Genomic DNA, 17998 nt, shown 5'->3' with positions numbered 1-17998 from the left:
GATGCATGCGGTATGGAATGTCAATGGGCTACACATACACTCGGGCAAACGCTCGTGCCTAGACATACAGTGGCAACCAGGCATTCGTCAATTTCATTGCTCAATAAAGTTGTGGACTCGCAACACACACACAAAATCGTCATGAAATTAGACGTCTTCCGTCGTCTTTATATTCGGCGAAATTCAGTCTACCTGTGCGTCCATCCACCCATTCTTTTGATAGTCTGTTGTGTGTGTGTGTGGGGGGGGGGGGGGGTGATAGATATGTTTCTATCTTATTACATTCATTTTCTTTCTTTTTTTTTGGAGAGCATATGGCGTGTGGAAAAGTGATAACTTTGATTTGATTGACATAGTTCTTTTGTTAAGATGTGGGTGGCCCTGAAAAGGGCCGGGGTTTTCAGAAACTTGGACGGTCGGATCTTCACTTCTTCTTGGGCTTGGTCGCCTTCTTGGCAGGCGCTGCCTTCTTTGCGGCCGGCTTCTTTTTCGGCGTCTTTTTGGCCGGTTTCTTGGCAGCTGGTTTCTTGGCCGGAGATTTCTTGGCCTTCTTGGCGGCCGGCTTCTTTGCCGCCTTCTTGGGGGTGGCAGCCTTCTTGGCCGCGGGCTTTTTCGGCTTGGTGGTCTTCTTGGCCGCGGGTTTCTTGACCGGCTTCTTGACGACTTTCTTGACCGGCTTCTTCTCGGCGGCCTTCTTGGCTGCCACGTTGATTTTGAAGGATCCCGACGCCCCCGTGCCTTTCACCTGAATGAGGGTGCCCTTGGCCACCAATGCTTTCAGGGCGCGCTTGATGAAGTGTCCCTGCTTCTCTACGTCGAACTTGTAGTTGCCGGCGATGTACTTCTTGATGGCCAACAGGGAAGAACCTTTACGATCCTTGAGCGCTTCCAGGGCCGCCGTAATCATGGCGGTGGTGGGCGGGTGAGCCGCAGGGGCCTTGGGCGCCCTGGGCTTCTTGGCCTTCTTGGGGGACGATGCTGGAGCGGACATGATAGCTTGCTTTGTCTGCGATGGAAATGAACCCGACATCTTGTCAAGCTGACGTGAAGTAGCGACGGTGCGGACGTGGTCGGAAACGTCGTAGCCTGTCCGCGTCTTACTGTCCGTCGCGGCGAAATTTGTGTTTCTTTTCTAACTTTACGGTTGAATTTCTCCATTCCCGGGTATCAAAAATGATACTGACTCGGTTTCCTTACAAGAGGACCTGTCCACCTCACTAATTTGATGGAAGCGGCTGGTCACTAGCCCTCAGATATTGAGATATTTGCCATACTTTTCAGTAAGCACGCCCTGGACTCCACGCCGACGGCTGATGGAGTTTGCACGCAGAGAAACGAGTGACCGCATATGAATTGATGAACACCAAGGCTTTCAGTGGACGCAGATGTATCATATTTGAGCCAAGCAACTTCACTACGCGTGAACGAGCAGAGATCGACAAGATATAGATCATAAGCAACACACACTCTCAATTGCACCAAGATCTCTCCACACGCCAATTATATTCTTCACACACACACACACATACATACATAAAGTATACCAAGAAAACAAAACGTATAAACTACGCTTCACACGCATGTCTTAGTATCCAACCGTGCACGCATCTTTACAGAAATCAACAAGACTATCACTACAAAGAAAACGGGACCATAACAGTTCATTGTTGTGTGTTTTGCATGACCGGCTTGGCTTAGACTTTTGTATTATGCTCGTTGTTCGAGTCAGGTGTGAACATGTGTTGTGAGAAGATACAGCTCTTTTGGGCAGATTTGGGTGGCCCTGAAAAGGGCCGGGGTTTGCTTGCTTTCGATGAGGAGAGTCAGATCCTTTTAGCCGCCGAAGCCGTACAGGGTGCGGCCTTGCGTTTCAGAGCGTAGACCACGTCCATGGCGGTCACCGTCTTGCGCTTGGTGTGCTCGGTGTAGGTCACCGCGTCGCGGATCACATTCTCAGGAACACCTTCAGAACGCCTCGGGTCTCCTCGTAGATCAACCCGGAGATCGCGCTTCACGCCGCCACGACGGGCAAGACGACGGATAGCCGGCTTGGTGATACCCTGGATGTTGTCGCGAACATCACTATGTATAGCTTAGCTTGGAAGGTGTATCATTTCGGTGCCTTCTTCCTTCCGGGCGCACTACTTTCTGCCGACGCACAGGCGCGGTAAAAATAGGGATGGATTCGCGCGTATCAGCTGAGTAAATCGGTCTTCCGGGTCAACTTTTTGCCGAAATACACCGGGATGCACACAAAGAAGGCCGAAATGTGCCGCAATACTGTACAGTATGTTTTGTTGAGTTACCATCGCAAGATGCTATATTGTGAAGCTATATTGTGGAATAAAGAGATGTATGTATGGCCATGGGTACAAGAAATGACCAGAGAAAACTGAGCGATTCCGGTCTGTCGCCATATTTCTTTATAGTTACAGATTTTACAATTTTTTTAGCGGGATGCGGGATGAGGGGTAGTGTTCAACATAATATGACGAAAGGAGATTCAAAAATCGCCACTTCTTTTGCCAGATGGATACGGTATTTTCCAGTGATAGATCTGCTTCGGGATTATCCGCGTGCCGCATAAGTCTGGCAGGGCAACTGTGCCTTGTCATCGTGGGGCTACTGCTGCTAACATATTTCTAACTACAAAGCACAGTTCAGACCATGAAAATGTCGAGAGCATAATCACAGTAACGCAGGTAATTATACTGTGTAAAGCTCCTGAACGCATTGTGAACGACAAATCCTGTATTTAAAATGCAAATGTTACTTTAAGTATTAGGCAGTTTTGTGTTACGTAGGTGAGTTAAGTATGTCTTGTACATCTGCGAGTTAGCTATGTACAATACAATTACGCTTTACGAATAATTTACCGGCAAATTGCTCGCTACGCCTCGACAAAGAGGTCATTGGCCTCACGGAAAAGGGCATTCACAGCACTGGCAGACATTCTTTACAGCACTGTTTGGGGATCAGCCATGATTTTGTTTTCATTGTGGGGGCGACGTACATGTTGCTGGCGGGCAGGGTCATAAAAGGACCCTTTGGTTTTGTTAAAATATTTTACGACAAGCTAGCTCAAATCTCTAGCCTCTACCAGGCTCCACAGGTCGCTGGAAAAATAGCAGAAATTGGCCAAGCAGACGGTTAACATGCCGGAGGAGTTAGCCAAGGAGATGCGGAGTCCTAGGCTCCATATGTTGCAAACTGTAACTCCTTTAGCGGACCAATTCCTCTGGGATGTCATCCATCTATTTGTCCAATTTCTACTATTTTTCTAGCGACCTGTGGAGCCTGGTAGAGGCTACAAATTTCTGGCCGCTTTTTCATTGCGGTCATGAGCGAGGAGGAAATAAAAGAAATCGAACAGATAGAATATGACAAAGCAACAGATTACATGATTAGTTAAAGGATGGACGGGGCGAGTTTATGTGGATTTGGTATAGCAGTCCCGCCCTCCCAAGGATTTCGTTGGCAGTCCGAGGGCGGAGTCCGAGGGCGGAGCCCGAGAAAACGAGGCATATATGATAACAAAGGTCACAATCTTCTCCACCAAACTCTGCTAATTGGAGAGTAGGGTCTGCGCTACAACTTCTCTTGCCGCAGCCGCAGATGACCTTGCTCGATTTGATATATATCTGTGTTTTGTGGAACAAATATATCTGTGTTTTGTTACACAGATATTGTGACGCTCGAATCACATATATATTATATAGATTGTCAATGATTTTTCACCCACACACAATTACAATAGAACAAAACTTATAGAACAGCACTTGGATCTTGAAACAAAGTACCTAAAGAGGAGTTTTTTTATTACTGGCTGAAAATGTTACAAACAGAGCAGAACTCGACTAAGCTTGCATTTTCAGCCACTACTGGCATCATTCGAGTACTGAACAAAGAACTACAATACGCATTCGTACATCAAATGTTCGAAGCCTTAATCTGTTCAGAGAGTGTGAAATATCTAAAGTCTGTTCGAAAATTTGCATTACATGGATTCTATTTTAAATCACTCAGATATCATATCGAAAATGTTATGTCCCTTGCTAGAGGTCGGCCGAAAAGAAAGGTTACGGTCGGTCGGAAGGTTTTGCTGGGGTTGGGTTGAGTTACCAGAAACACAACATTTTTATACGTTGATGAAGGTTAGACATCCAAGTAATAAGATACGCCAAAAATAATTACTCAAGCAACTGGATAAGATTTTTATGCCTTATTATACAAGGCGCCCTTGAGCCATCTTACGCTTTAAAATGTCAATTATTTTTCAATGATCAGAAGAACCGGCCAGGTGCGCTCTTTCTGGTGAAGTTGAAGAGAGCGACCTTTATCACATAAGTCGCAGTGAAGGTTATATCATCGATTGGCGCCGTTTTATGACCTTCGCCAAGAAGGTTATTCTTTCGGTACCGTTGTGTGAATGTGTGTTCTTTTTTAATTTTTTTTTCATATGCTTGTTGATGACATAAATGTGGATGGATTCGTCTGACATGTTATTCAGACATTCTTGCGAGGAAGATTTAGGTATATATGTATTTTAATAACAATAAATCAATAATAAGCAAGACGGTATTTACAATGTGTGTAAATTTCCATACTGTATGTGAGCTTTTTTCAACGGGATATTGTAAGGGGAGTCGGGTAGCTGTTGTGACCTTGGCCTCGATGGTGTGTCCCTTACGAAGTTCGTTAGTATAGCTACGATGTTAGTGGTACCCTCAACCAAAGGAAACTCAAGGAGTCGCTACATGTTGAAGACGTTGATCTGTATTCTCTCTCTCTGTCCTCTCTACATCGGGTGTCCGCTCCAGACTAACTCTAGTCCAGACTGTCTCATTTATTCATCTTCTATACGCATACGTAACTATTTCTGAGAAAAGGTAATTCTTCTGCTGTATCTGAATCATCATGCGTCATTTCCTCTAATGGACAAAGGGCAATCCCAAACAGGGCAATATCCACCGGGAAGCATGCTCTGCCCCATAGAGAGAAGGTCGTTAGTTCTCACTGGGTCATTAACTCAGGCCATCCCGCTAAGGAAATAGTGCCCGCCTACACGCTTTCTCAGGACAGATCATCACTACGGACATCATCCTTAGTAAATCTTGGAAAGTACAAGAAACTCAGCTATATCATAATCGCACCCTATTACATTATGGGCTAACTTAGGTCACGATATCGTTGATATTCACATTTGGAAATGATGAAGAATGACTTTTCAGACTCCAACTTCTACCATTCATTGCCCACTCTGAGATATGTCTCTTTGCTATCCTTCCCATGGTAGTTAACGGCAGTACAAGTGTAGCCGCCTGTGTCCTCCGCCCTGGCATCTACCAACACCAACGAACCGTTCTTCTGTACCTCCATCCTAGATCCCACCGCCAGCATGGCACCTTCGGGAGTGGTCCAGAAAAACTCGGCTTCGGGACAGCCTGATATTTTGCAGTTCAAGATGGCGGTTTCCCTTCATCGACGTAGTTCTCGCTACCACTTGTGTCAATAGACGGCGCCTCTTCGTGGTCACAGCTGTTGCAGGTCAGATCCTCCAAAGCAACATCCTTGAGGTACTTGCCCTTCAAGCTCGCTGGGCTGTTGCAGACCAGGAAAACGTTTGGTGGGTTGACCTGGTTGCGAAGCCATGCGGCAAAGCCTTTCAGTTGACAGTCGCAGGTGAACGGGTCGTCGCCAACGGTGAGAGTTTGAAACTTTGGAAGCCCCTCTATGATCTTTTCAGGCAGGAAATGCAACGGGTTACCTTCATCTAGTCATACTCTTGTCATGTCTGGGAACGCTTGCGCGGTCAGGGCGCCTTCCTCGATGATACGAATCTTGTTGCCTGACAGATTCAAAAGGTCAATCGCCATGTTGTCCGGAAAAGAATCTGGACCGACGTATACAAAAGAGTTGTCGTTCAACGCAGGTGTGTCAAGGGACGGCAAACCTGCCAGTGCTGGCGCCACGTGTAAGATGTTGGTGAAGTTATTTCCTCCAAGTGCCAGATAGAAAAGCTTCACCAGGCCATTGAAAGTACCAGGCGAGATGCGACTCAACTGGTTGTACGATAGATCAAGTTCGGTCAGCTTCTGCAAATCTTTGAATGTTCCAAGCTTTAGCTCCGTCAAGTTATTGTGGGCGAGGTACAAGTACGTCAGCTGAGGGACACATGCGAAGGTTCCCGGCGACAGACTCAGTGACCATGCAGTTTTGTTGTGTTTGAGAGAAATAAGGTACAAGTGATCTAATCCACAAAAAAAAACCACCCCCCGGACAAGCAACATTTAGTTACTGTATTAGAACAACAGTAGCTAATTGAACTATTGGCATAAACTTTGTCTTGAATTAAAAACTACTTCAATACATCCTAAATTGTCTTTACCTCATTAACATATCTATTCAGAGTTTTGGTATAAAACCTGGTGTTCTCAGTCCTATCGTTAGTCACTGACGAAAGACAGTGGATACTGTCTGAAACGTCTGACTGTTTCAAAATCTTATCCAGTTGCTTGAGTAATTATTTTTGGGCATTACTTATGTGCCATTCTTTCGTAATCCGCATAGTGACGCCCTTAACACGCAGAGGGTAAGGGTGACGATTGTCCGATTGCAGCCAATGTGTTGTTTTCTATTGTTGAGCGGAGAGAAGTTAGGAAACTATGGAATGAAGGTAACTTTGGTGGCAGAAAAAGGCTTTTATGGCTTCTAATCTTGGCGTCATGCAACTCATTGAAATCGTCTTGACTTGCCATGAACGTAGTGTTGATCCCAGCCGAGGCGCCTCTGTGTGTGTTGAACCGTAGATAATCCCATTTATCATTCAAGAATCAATCAAAAGACAATTGATTGACTTATTATTGATAAGTATGATCGAAAGTACTCTGTTCATACGTACTCGCCCTGCTGCTGATTCGACATCTAGCTGCAAACAGAGGCAGACCATCGGTTGCTTGCAGTCGTTGCCCCCCCTCCCCCCCAGACAAAACTGCAACTAGTGTGCTGATATATGTTAAAACTGGTCATCAAAAAATATTGAAAGTGACGATGAAATTGTACAGTCAATATATATGAATAGAATAAATCTTTATTCCATATCATACACATTTTGAAAGACATAGTACATGTGACTTATCCATACGGTGCTAGGTAATACCTAGCAGTGGTGCAGGTTTGGTGCAGTGTTAGCCGTGGCGACTAACGAAGGGAGTTTTTGCTTGATATTACATATACTTTCCCTTCTTAGGGAAAGTATATGTAATATCAAACAAAAACTCCCTTCGTTAGTCGCCACGGCTAGTGCAGTGTACTCTCAAAGCATAAGAGTGGGTCCGGTTGGTTTTTGACGTGTTTTTATGTGTGTTTTTTTTTCAGGCTTTTTATTTTGTCCCCTTTTCGTTATGTCGCCAACCGTGTTTTGGATAAAAGTGCCTAAACTGAACACGTTAAAAACCAACCGGACCCACACCTCTGCTTGGAGTGTAGTGAGACTGCCCCATCTGTTAATTTATACTAGTATGCCCCATCTGTTTATTTATACTTTTAGGCAAGGCCCTCTGTTGACCTGTTTCGGGGACATTGTCACATGTCCCATTATGAAATGTAGTAGATTTACTAACTTTCCTTACTAATTATGCAGATTAGCCCCTGATTTGCATAATTAGCCATTGATTGTGTAAAGCACCATCTGAGCTCTCCACATACCAAACATCACGACGATCTGTGGACCTCTTCTCAAGTTATTCATGTCCGAAGGTCAAAACAAAAATACCCACTGCAGTTCCAAACAAGACGCTAGGGGGACCAAACTTACACAACTTACTTCCTGTGGCATGAACTATCTACCAGAAAAATCATGACCATAGCACTTTCAGAAAATATGCCCCAAAATTTTTGAAGCTCCGCTGCAGTACCTTAGCTACCCGCTAGAAGGCCCATTATCGAACTTCACCTTCCTTTCTGTAAACCCTACATGTCCACTCAATATCATACAGAACCATGAACAGCTTCTCGAGTTATGCTGGCGACATACAAATACACATCCACACAAAGCCAGCTGCAGTACCGACGGAAAATGCAAGGGGAATCATTTTTGAACTTGACCTCCGTTTCTACATCATCTTCACACCTACAGAAAATCATGAAGATCCATCAACGTTTCCGTCACTTTTTTTTTGCCTACATAGAAACACACAAAAATTAAAAGTCCGCTGCAGTACTGTTGAAAAATGCAAGGTAAACCATTTTCGAGCTTGACCTTCCTTTGCACAACCACTACACACCTCCTAAAATTCAGAAAGATTCATCAAAGCTTTCTTGAGTTATGGTCTTGACATACATACTGACCCATCCAACAGCTGGCTCAACCAAAAACATAATCTCCGAGTACTAGACGTACTCGTCGAAGATAATAACAATCAAATATGATTCCATACACCCAGCAACAGTTGGTGCACAAACACCAGCTGTTGTTGTATAAAACACACACAAAATAAACATTGTCAGCTGTGCAACTACACCTGTGAATTTCCCCCTCCTTGGGTGACTATGGGTTTATTGGGTTTACACAATGCATTTCCAAGTACGCTCAGCCAAAGTCCGGCTCAAGAGCGGTTCCAGTGTTTACAGGGCCACAAAATGACTTGGAACGCCAAGTTGCGCCGGTGGTGTGACGACCACAGTATTGTCTATCTTTGAATCATGATCAAGTTGCACAAAACTCTAAAAATACCAAAAAGTTATGGCATAAAGAGTAAGAAACAAATTTGGTATAAACAGTGTTTAAACAGAAATGTGAAAGAACAAGAATCTAGTGTTCAGTATACTTACAAATAAGTAAGAATCTACAAGAATCTAGTGTTCAGTATACCAGGTGTTTAATCATTTGTTCAACCTTCCTGACCACTTAGATTTCACAATGAAGGCTACTTTTGGGTGCCAGTTTTTATCAACGCACGCTCAATGTCATCCATATAATCACATCAACACGGCCTTGTGTCAAGTAATGAAGACTGGCAACAACATTTTGCACATTTCGAGCTATTTATTTGCTTTATTCAGAGATGAGCACATTTTGATTTACTAAATGCAATGTGTATCGCTTCTAGACAGAAAGCATTACCATCTATCAGTTTCGAATGTCATTTACAAAGAAGTATAAAATTGCCGGTTATTCCAATAAAATCATTCAGTTGTGTTTAAAAAGGAAAAAGAGTTGTTTCACAACAAGAAATATACATGTAATATGTAACAAAGTTAATTCAAATACAATACCTTAAAAACAGACTTTGAGACATGGTCTCATGGTTCAACTCCAATGTGGAGAAATAAGTCAATTCAACATGCACGATAGACCTTGCAGCAATTGGGAATTCTGGTAGTAGAGATCCCAACAAGAGTCTAGGGGATCGAACTCACCACCTACTGTGTGCAAGGCGAACACTCTACCAACTAGGCCATTGCAATTTTGCCGGGTTCAACCCTCTCTACCTGACACATTTATCTCCCTAGTTGTAACTTTTAACCCTTTAACCATAATCATTTCTGCATACTTCTTTATTCAATAATCAATCCAACTTAAAAACAAAATTAAAGGTTAGAAATGAGTACAATGTACTAAATGAAATGTCCAATGAATTGGACATGAATAAAAAGAAACTAGTAACAGTAACACTAAGTGTGCATGTAGTAGTCACTGTACAATCTTTTAATAGTTGGTCCATGAAATAACAATAAGATTGAGCAGAGCTGTCTCCAGCTTTGAATTTTTCCTGTCCCACTCATTGTTTGGGAGTCCATGTTGTTAAATTTCATTGTTAAAGTGTCCTTTTTAGCTTAATATGAAAGTACATTTTCATCAAAATCCATGTCAGGAAGTTCAGATCTTTTGGATGAATGGGCCCCAGGGGTGAAATTTTTGTTTGTCCCAACAAGCAAAATTCCTTTCCAGGATGAAGGGATGGGTCCTGGCGACAGCTCTTGTGCTGACAGACTGTAAATGCAGAAATTTTCGCAGTGGTTTTATGTTTATTTTTGTCCAAATCTGTAGCAGTATGTAACTATAGCACTGCCGCAAACTCAAAACCACCGCAAACACTCCATTTTCGCCTTAGCGTGAAACAAAAACCATTCAAACTTAAGAATACAACATTATATTGAAAATTGCACAGATTATGACAAGATACATCAACAAGTCTGATAAGACTTAGATCAACACCTTTCTGGTTCATAAATAAAACACAAACACACATATATATATATTATGTACATGAACTACACACTAAGTTCGGAAGTAAATCTCTGAATTCTATCCAGTTGTAGAGTTTGAATTGTCTTTAGATATAATTGTTAACCGGGCTGTCTAACCTTCATAAACGTACAGAGTAAGTTATTCACCATCTAGAAATTCCTGTAATGTTTGTAAATATCAGCTATAAAACTAGCATGGAATCCAGACCTATTATAGCTCCCGAGTCTATAATAGGTCTGGATTCCAGGCTACTACAAAACCACTGCACAACTATGGTAGTAGTATCCACTAATACAGGTGTACTCTAATATGTATTTTAATTTTTTTTCCACACACATACAGTAAAACACATCCTACCTACTTAGTGTTTATTTATCTAACCATAATTTATCAAGTCATTCGTAAAAACATCCTTATTATTTGGACGGTTTGAAATTCTTCCAACTCCACTTTCTGGTGGGCGGAACTTCTCTCCCCAGAAACCATAGCAACCGTCTCCATAGCAACCCACAGCCTGCAAACATGATGCCTGTGACTATCCAGAATGCCCTTGGGTCCTGTAGAACAAATACAACAGCCATAAGATGCAATCAAGTGCATAAAAGAAAAGTACATTCTCGATAATCAAAAAATATACAATTGGTTGTGACAGTCTAATCTGTACCAGACTTCTTGGTGGAGTTGCAAAAACAGTTGTGAAAAATCTACCCTATTTGGGTTGACTTTTTGCCTCCGTATAAGGAGCCATTGTTTTAAGGTGTGTCTATTTGTTATGTTTTTGTGTGTCCATAGTTATTTGAATATATTGTTTGTAAAGTGGTAGGAAGTCATGAGTGACGGTGTCACCGCAGAAGTCAGATTTGTCAAAGTGACAGGAATTACTGTAAAATGCATTTAAGTTCACATGGTTTTTATATCGCGGTAGGGAGAAAATGGAGTGTTCGCGGTGGTTTTAAGTTTGCGTTTGAAACAATAGTAGCGATACAGTCATATGTGGGCGGTGGTTTTAAATTTGCACTGAAGAGTTCACCGCGAAAACCGTGAGCATAAAACCACCGCAAACATTTCTGCATTTACAGTATGAGACATGACAGGTCATGGGGTCAATGGAAGAGGCTACTAATTTTAGTATAATAATTGTTTTTGGTCTTTTGGTGTTTTCTCAGTTCATTGTACAGTGACAGGAGATGATCAATGGACATATGTAATGTTAATCAAAACCTTATGTGCATAATTTATAATTAAACAAGACATACAAGATACTCGATATTTCACAGAGGCATGAGATTTTTTTTAAATCAGAATTGCAACAGTGCAATACATGTGGGACACAGACAGCTATCATGGCTATTGCTGGTGTAGTGACCCACACATAATATACCCGTTTTTTACACTTGGGTGGAGTGAGGAAAGTCGTGTAAAGTGCCTTTTCCCAAGGGCACAACATCAGTGGCGTCAGGGGATTTGAACCCAAGACCGCTGGGTTCTGGGCCCAAAACCCTGCCGTTACGCCACTTGACCCCAGATCTTTAAACTCTTGTTACAACTGGCTCAGAAGGTGTAATAGAAAGTGGCTGTTCACCTCTTCCAATGAAGACAACAGGTTCATGCCGAAGGCTGTTCCCAGCATTCCAAACAGCGCGATGGAGAAAGTGCCCATGGTCAGCTGCACGTTCAGTCGCATCATCACGTTCCTGTGGCTGTAGAAGGAAGCCAACCATTGGTCAGAATGCCTGAAGAGCACACTAAAAATTCACATGTTGTCCATGCTAATATCAAGGAGGTTGAAAATACTTATTTTTAACCTCCTTGCTAATATTTACTTAAAGGAGACCTAAACCCCAGAAGGGGGTGTTATTTTCCAATAGATAATAATTTCAAGAACTTCAAGAAGTACAAAATGCGTACTACTTCATTTAAGTATAGGATTAAATATCCACTAGTCCTGTGCACATCAAAAAACATTTAGTATTCCACTCCCCCCCCCCAAAAAAAAGTAAAAAATATTCGAAAAGGGATGCTACTGATGCAAAATGGCAAATTCAATTCCAAAGTCAAAGAAGAAGATGAGAAAGGACAGAAAGAAGCAGGGATCTACTGTTCGGTATACCATACTCTGTGTATTCGGTCATACAAAATCAATCTTCCTGACATACTGAAGGCACGCTTTTTGCCAAACTTCTATTTTCACACGTATGCATCATTTTTTTTGTTCCTTGTGGATGTCATCCATATAATTGGATCAACTAAGCCAATTGCTGAGAAAGATACCTCACCTGTCCAGGTTCATGAAGATGATCTGTTCTGAGTCCTCGATCAGGTCCTTGACCTCTGCGACCCTGTTGACGATGTCCTCTGCCCTCCCCAGACAGTTCTCCAGGAGGAGCTCCATCTCATCCACATGGCTCAGGTGGTCGCGTTCGCTGGTAGACCTGAGGAGGAACAACAGAACATGTTTCTCAAATAAGCGGTCGAACCTCGGACTGAGGACAAAGCATGACGCTTTTTCGTTAGATACTGTTATTCATTTTATCTTCATGATAGCAAAATTTCACGGTATAACGAAAATTTTAACTGAACTTTAACTTCACGGTGGCAGCAAGTGATTTACTGAATGGATGTGTGAAAGAATCATAAATGATAACAACGGTGTTTTTTCACGGTGATGATAAAATCACGGTAAAGAGGTGACCGTGAAAAAAGTGAACACAAAGTTACAGTGAAACTGTAGTAGTACTATGCAGCTTCGTTAAAGCTCAAGTTTTTTACCAAGCACAATGGGTCACCCCTACTCTTCTCGATAAGTGTGCTGGATTCTTTTATGTGCATAGGTTTGAGGTTTTGCACTTGAGGCTTACATCTAGATCTGAACCTCCCTCATACACAGGGTCACTGGCTTTACGTCACCATCCGAAATGACAAATGCAATCCCTTACAACATGTCCGGGCTGGGACCGACAAAAGGGTTGAAATCCGACTCATAGAGCTGGAGGTGCCATGATTGAGGAGAACCACACCATGGTCATGTTAAAGAACCCACCACACTTATCAAAAAGAGTAGGGGTCCTTCCTGGTGTGAGTGGAACCTTACAGGCCGGTCTTGTACAAAAGTGGTGTGTTATGCCTACAGGCAGTTTATTACAAGTTATGCAAAACAAAGAAACAAACAATAAGTGATATTCCAAAAATAGTAACTGTTACTCAAGCAACTGGATAAAATTTTGAAACAGTAGTTTCAGACAGCATCCGTTATCTTTCGTCAGTGACTCTTTCGTCAGTGACAATAATTAACATTGATATCCCCTATGGCTTACAGTAATTCTACAAGATACAAATAGTTCAGACACACATACTTACATTGAATTGGTGATCTTGTCAGTAAGACACATCTCTTCTATGGACTCATCATAGTCTAAGATGTCTGTCAAGACTTCCACATACTCCTTCACATCTGTCTGGAACTCAGTTAGACTGTAGAAAAAAGTAAGACATCAAGTCTGTGAAACTTTGCAAACCACGCCAAGCATTATGTACAGATTTGAACTAAAAGTTTACATACAAATCTCAAGTTAGGAAATGATAGTCATATCATCATGCTTGTTTGTGTTTGTTTTGATAACTACATGGAGTGCCTTCAAGTACATGTACCAGAGTTCTCAACGGGTGGCAGAATTGAGGTCTTCAAAAATTCGTTTTCGCTAGAACTATGATCGTAGAAGGAAAATCAGTGCCGCCAACTATTGTAGGAGCATCCTCATTGGATAGCTTTAAGCAATGCTTGATGTGCAAAGGTTAGGTGTGACAGGTTGTTCAGTGTAATATAACCAGCTGCTGCTACGGTGCATGCCTGCAAAGCTGGTGTGTTACGCCAAAGGGCCGTTATACCGGATATATAGATAAACACAGATACAGAGTTTTCCTAGTACTGTACATGTATTCTGTTTGTGTCTTTCTATTATGTCTGTATTAGCTTTATGTCTTACTTTTTAAGCAGCTAATTTTGTGCCAGGGTATCAACTCTCTGTCCATGTATTATCCATCATATTCTAAATAAATAAACAAGGTATTCAAAGTTATTGACAAGTATACAAAGACAAAAAATAGATGCAAACCTTTTCCTGTACTGCAGCAGCACCCTGAGTTTGGACCTGTCCAGGGACATGAAGCTGGGTTCTACCAGGTCAGTCAGAACCTGTAGTATGGCCGGCTCTAACACATCCAGCTCCTTCTTCAGACTACTGATCTGAAAAAACAGAAACAGCACATATTACCTAATCCCCTTTGGACAGAGGGATACAAATGTACTTTTTGGTGAACACTGGAATGAAGTTGGAATTTACACATATCTCAAAGAGAAATTAGAACTGCATACCAGGAAAAGATGACTTTATACAATTCTCTCTCATACTTTCCTATCCGTCAGGTATCAAATGTTATGTCATAGCTGGGCCGGGACAACATTTGATACAGGTATTCTGGGCCGGTCTATATTTTACAGTATTGCACAGGCTTTGAAGATGTATTACACAGGCTTCCATCGAATGATTTGAACAAGCTTCGCATGTGCCCCATGCGCCGCTGTTGAAAATTAGTATACGGGACTCGGACATTGGAATTGATGTTGTTACAATTTTTTGTTTGAAGACACAAAATTCTCTTAACTTCTGGCACAATTGCAACTGAAATGTGTGTTTTCTCGGGTGGGTATGACATAAATAAAAAAAAACAAGGTATATACTTCGAATCATAGTCAATGCTGGGACCACTTAAGTGCTGGTTCCCCACTGGTCTTTGGACAATCTGACCCGGGGATGGGCTGGTACTTCAGGCAATACGGAATACACAGTGTTGTATTCTATATTCACACACTTTTTTCATCACTGTTTTAACATGGTCTCTCATCAACGTTACACTCACCCGGTAACCTAAGATTGCCTCCAGGCCCTTGAACTCCAGTGGGAGATGAGCTACAGGGGAAGAGTTATCTTCTTCCAGCTGAGTCTTAAGTTCATCCAGTAGGACCTGATCTCTGGGCTCCTCATGGTCCAGGATGTACACACAGTCAGGGCTCACGATCGCCTTTATTTCCTGAAAATACATAAAACAGTTTCATTTATTTTGTTTGTTTCGAACCCTTTAGCCATGCAGCTAATTATACAGGGTTCAATTGAAAACATAGATACCGGTATTGCATATAATGAAAACATACAGACATACAGATTATAGGGTTCAAATAAAAACATACCTTGACATGAATACAAATGTTGGATGGCTCTTTTAGAAATTAGACTGAATGGATAGGGATTGGACGTTTGGTGGTGACTATGATAAGACTATGTGGCGTCGTGTGGCGTAAGTGGTAGAACGCGCAGCTGTCAAACAATGGGACCCGGGATCGATCCCGGGTTGTGCTCAGAGAAATGTCCGAACTTGCGCCTCGACGTTGTGCCCTTGGGAAAGGCACTTAACACGACTTTCCTCACTTCACTCAGGTGTAAATGAGTACCTAGCTCATCTAGGGTTTATAGGGACGTCCCTCGGATAGGACGTTAAATGGAGGTACCTTGTTTGGGGAGAGTTACACCCCGCGCACGTAAAAGAACCCACCACACCTTTCGAAAAAGAGTAGGGGCATGCCCCGGTGTGCGATGGTCCAAATTCTTCTGTCTGGGGTTGGTGATTCACTACAAATCACCCGGATGGAAACGGATGAAGAAAAAATAAGACAACATTAAGTATACCTCCATCCTGATGATGATTGCAGTGTCCCTGGGCTGAAGAATGGTCTGTTGTTGGAAGCGTAGGTCCCGTACCTGCAGACCTAACTCCTGGCACAAGGCTGGCTTCCTAATGTCTGAAACAACAACTTTCTGCATCAAGGTCTACTACTTCATGCTTACATGATGTACTTGTAAGATGTATGCCCTCTAGAAATATAATACCAAACTGCATCTTTAGAACACTAAAAGAATAAGGATGTGTGAGGCCTGGGCTTACATGTTATTCTCAATGTCACCCTTCAAAGTCAGCATTTCTAAGGTTAAGGCACTTACTGGTACTAGTATGCTATTTTGAAAAACTAAGTTACCCATAGCACACTAACTTAACATATACTGTCATTGCAGTTTGCCATTTACATTGTACATAAATTATGTACATCATGTACATGTATATGTGATAATGTATTAAACAAAGGATATAAAATATGTTATATCAGTATGAAAAAGTATGACATTTACCAAATCTCGTGTGTCTTCCATCTGCACTGAATTTCACCTAAGGGGAAAGATAGACATGTTGAGATTGAAAACAAGTCCTTCTGTTACACCTAAACTGATAGAATTTTTTAAAACATGACAGATAATGTTCAACCTGAGAAAAGACTCAGCTTTCCCTTCCCTCTTTATGATTACACACAGAGATTCACTGCATATCCCAGTAACGTTAAACATTTCTGTACTCCTTGTATCCATACATTGCAACAATAGTGATAGAGTGGACTTGGCTGCCGCTGCTATATGATATATGTAAAAAATTTGGTGTTCCAATAAGCGCTTTCACACATTCGAATACGCATGTGCAGTGTCAAAGTAGCCTCCAAGCAGGCCCACTGGATCTATAGGTTGCAAAGACCATATCCAACTGGAAGAAGGAGCTTAGGTTGCAAAACATACTTCTTCTGCCAGTTTGATACGGTCTTCGCAACCTATAGATCTGCTTGGAGATTATAGTGTCAAAGGTGAAGGCCCTTGAGACCTAAACAAAACCAGTATGGGTATTGTTATAAAAATCGAGTCAATGGTGAGACGAGAACTGTTTACAAGCCAGGGGCTTTGACACTGCCATGTGTACTCGAAAGTGTGAAAGGTGCTTATAGGGTAACATCTATAGTACATCTTTATCTACCTGTGAGTAATTTATCCATATTCTTTGCGGTGATATACATATGAATAACAGGATAGCTATATGCAAGTATAAATGTAGATACTGTACCCACCGCACGGAAGATAGGAGCACTGGTTGCCAGTTTCTTATCAGGCTCTAGGTTCAGCCGTTTGGGCTGGAAATCTGGAACTGACGTAATGAACACATTATCAATTTGATCTTACAATCACAAGAAAATAATCGGCTCCTGCAGTTCCAAAAAAGCTGCCAGGGGCCCAAACCTACAGGACTTACTCTCCCTCCCAAGAGCTACCTGCCACTAAAATATCATGACCACAGCTGAACACGAGATATCAAAACCCGAAGTTCCGCTGCAGTACCACAGCAAGCTGCTAGGGGGCCCAAAATCATTTCAAGTTCTCAAGAAGACCAACCCACATATACCAAGTATCAAGACAATCCATCTAGGCATGCTTGAATTATCGTGTACACAGAAGGAAGGAAGGAAACACATACGGACGCTGTCAAGAAGTGAAGAACATAACCTTCTAGGCGGATCGGAGGTAATGATGCATACATTTTGCATGATGATGACAAATTATCGGCATGACAACGGTAAAAGAAAATGTGTTCCTAACGTTACCATGTCCATGACAAAACCACCGGCGGGAACAACCAGTCTCTCTCCACCTCTGCCCGATGTCATCATGTCGTTTATATCTGAATATGGAGAATACGGCGGCAGGAAAACCGGCAGTGCTGGAAAAATTCCGTCTGCAGAGAAAAATACCGATGGGCGCCGCCATGATGATGATGATGATGCAACGCCTTTTCAAATGACTCATTGGAGCAGACCACTTT

General features: G+C 42.3%; 2 protein-coding genes across 2 annotated transcripts; both read right to left on the bottom strand.

Annotated features, from left to right (window-relative positions):
* Window positions 1–315: 315 nt before the first annotated feature.
* On the bottom strand, window positions 316–1049 carry LOC136448623 (histone H1-like). Its single transcript, XM_066448262.1, has one exon. It carries the CDS (start codon window positions 1028–1030, stop codon window positions 425–427), a length of 606 nt encoding a protein of 201 aa, XP_066304359.1. The 5' UTR covers window positions 1031–1049; the 3' UTR covers window positions 316–424.
* Window positions 1050–9921: 8872 nt separating this feature from the next.
* Window positions 9922–17966, bottom strand: LOC136448527 (magnesium transporter MRS2 homolog, mitochondrial-like). The gene is made up of 10 exons (XM_066448121.1): window positions 17781–17966; window positions 17250–17326; window positions 16492–16528; window positions 15994–16106; window positions 15170–15340; window positions 14365–14495; window positions 13610–13723; window positions 12529–12684; window positions 11835–11952; window positions 9922–10809 (listed from the first exon to the last, which is right to left on the bottom strand). Exons 1-10 carry the CDS (start codon window positions 17941–17943, stop codon window positions 10669–10671), a joined length of 1221 nt encoding a protein of 406 aa, XP_066304218.1. The 5' UTR covers window positions 17944–17966; the 3' UTR covers window positions 9922–10668.
* Between the last annotated feature and the right edge of the window lie 32 nt (window positions 17967–17998).

The sequence above is a fragment of the Branchiostoma lanceolatum genome, chromosome 14, assembly GCF_035083965.1.
Source record: "Branchiostoma lanceolatum isolate klBraLanc5 chromosome 14, klBraLanc5.hap2, whole genome shotgun sequence".
Classification (NCBI taxonomy): Eukaryota; Metazoa; Chordata; class Leptocardii; order Amphioxiformes; family Branchiostomatidae; genus Branchiostoma; species Branchiostoma lanceolatum.
Note: the sequence above shows the minus strand (reverse complement) of the source record. Positions and strands in the feature narration are given on the sequence as shown.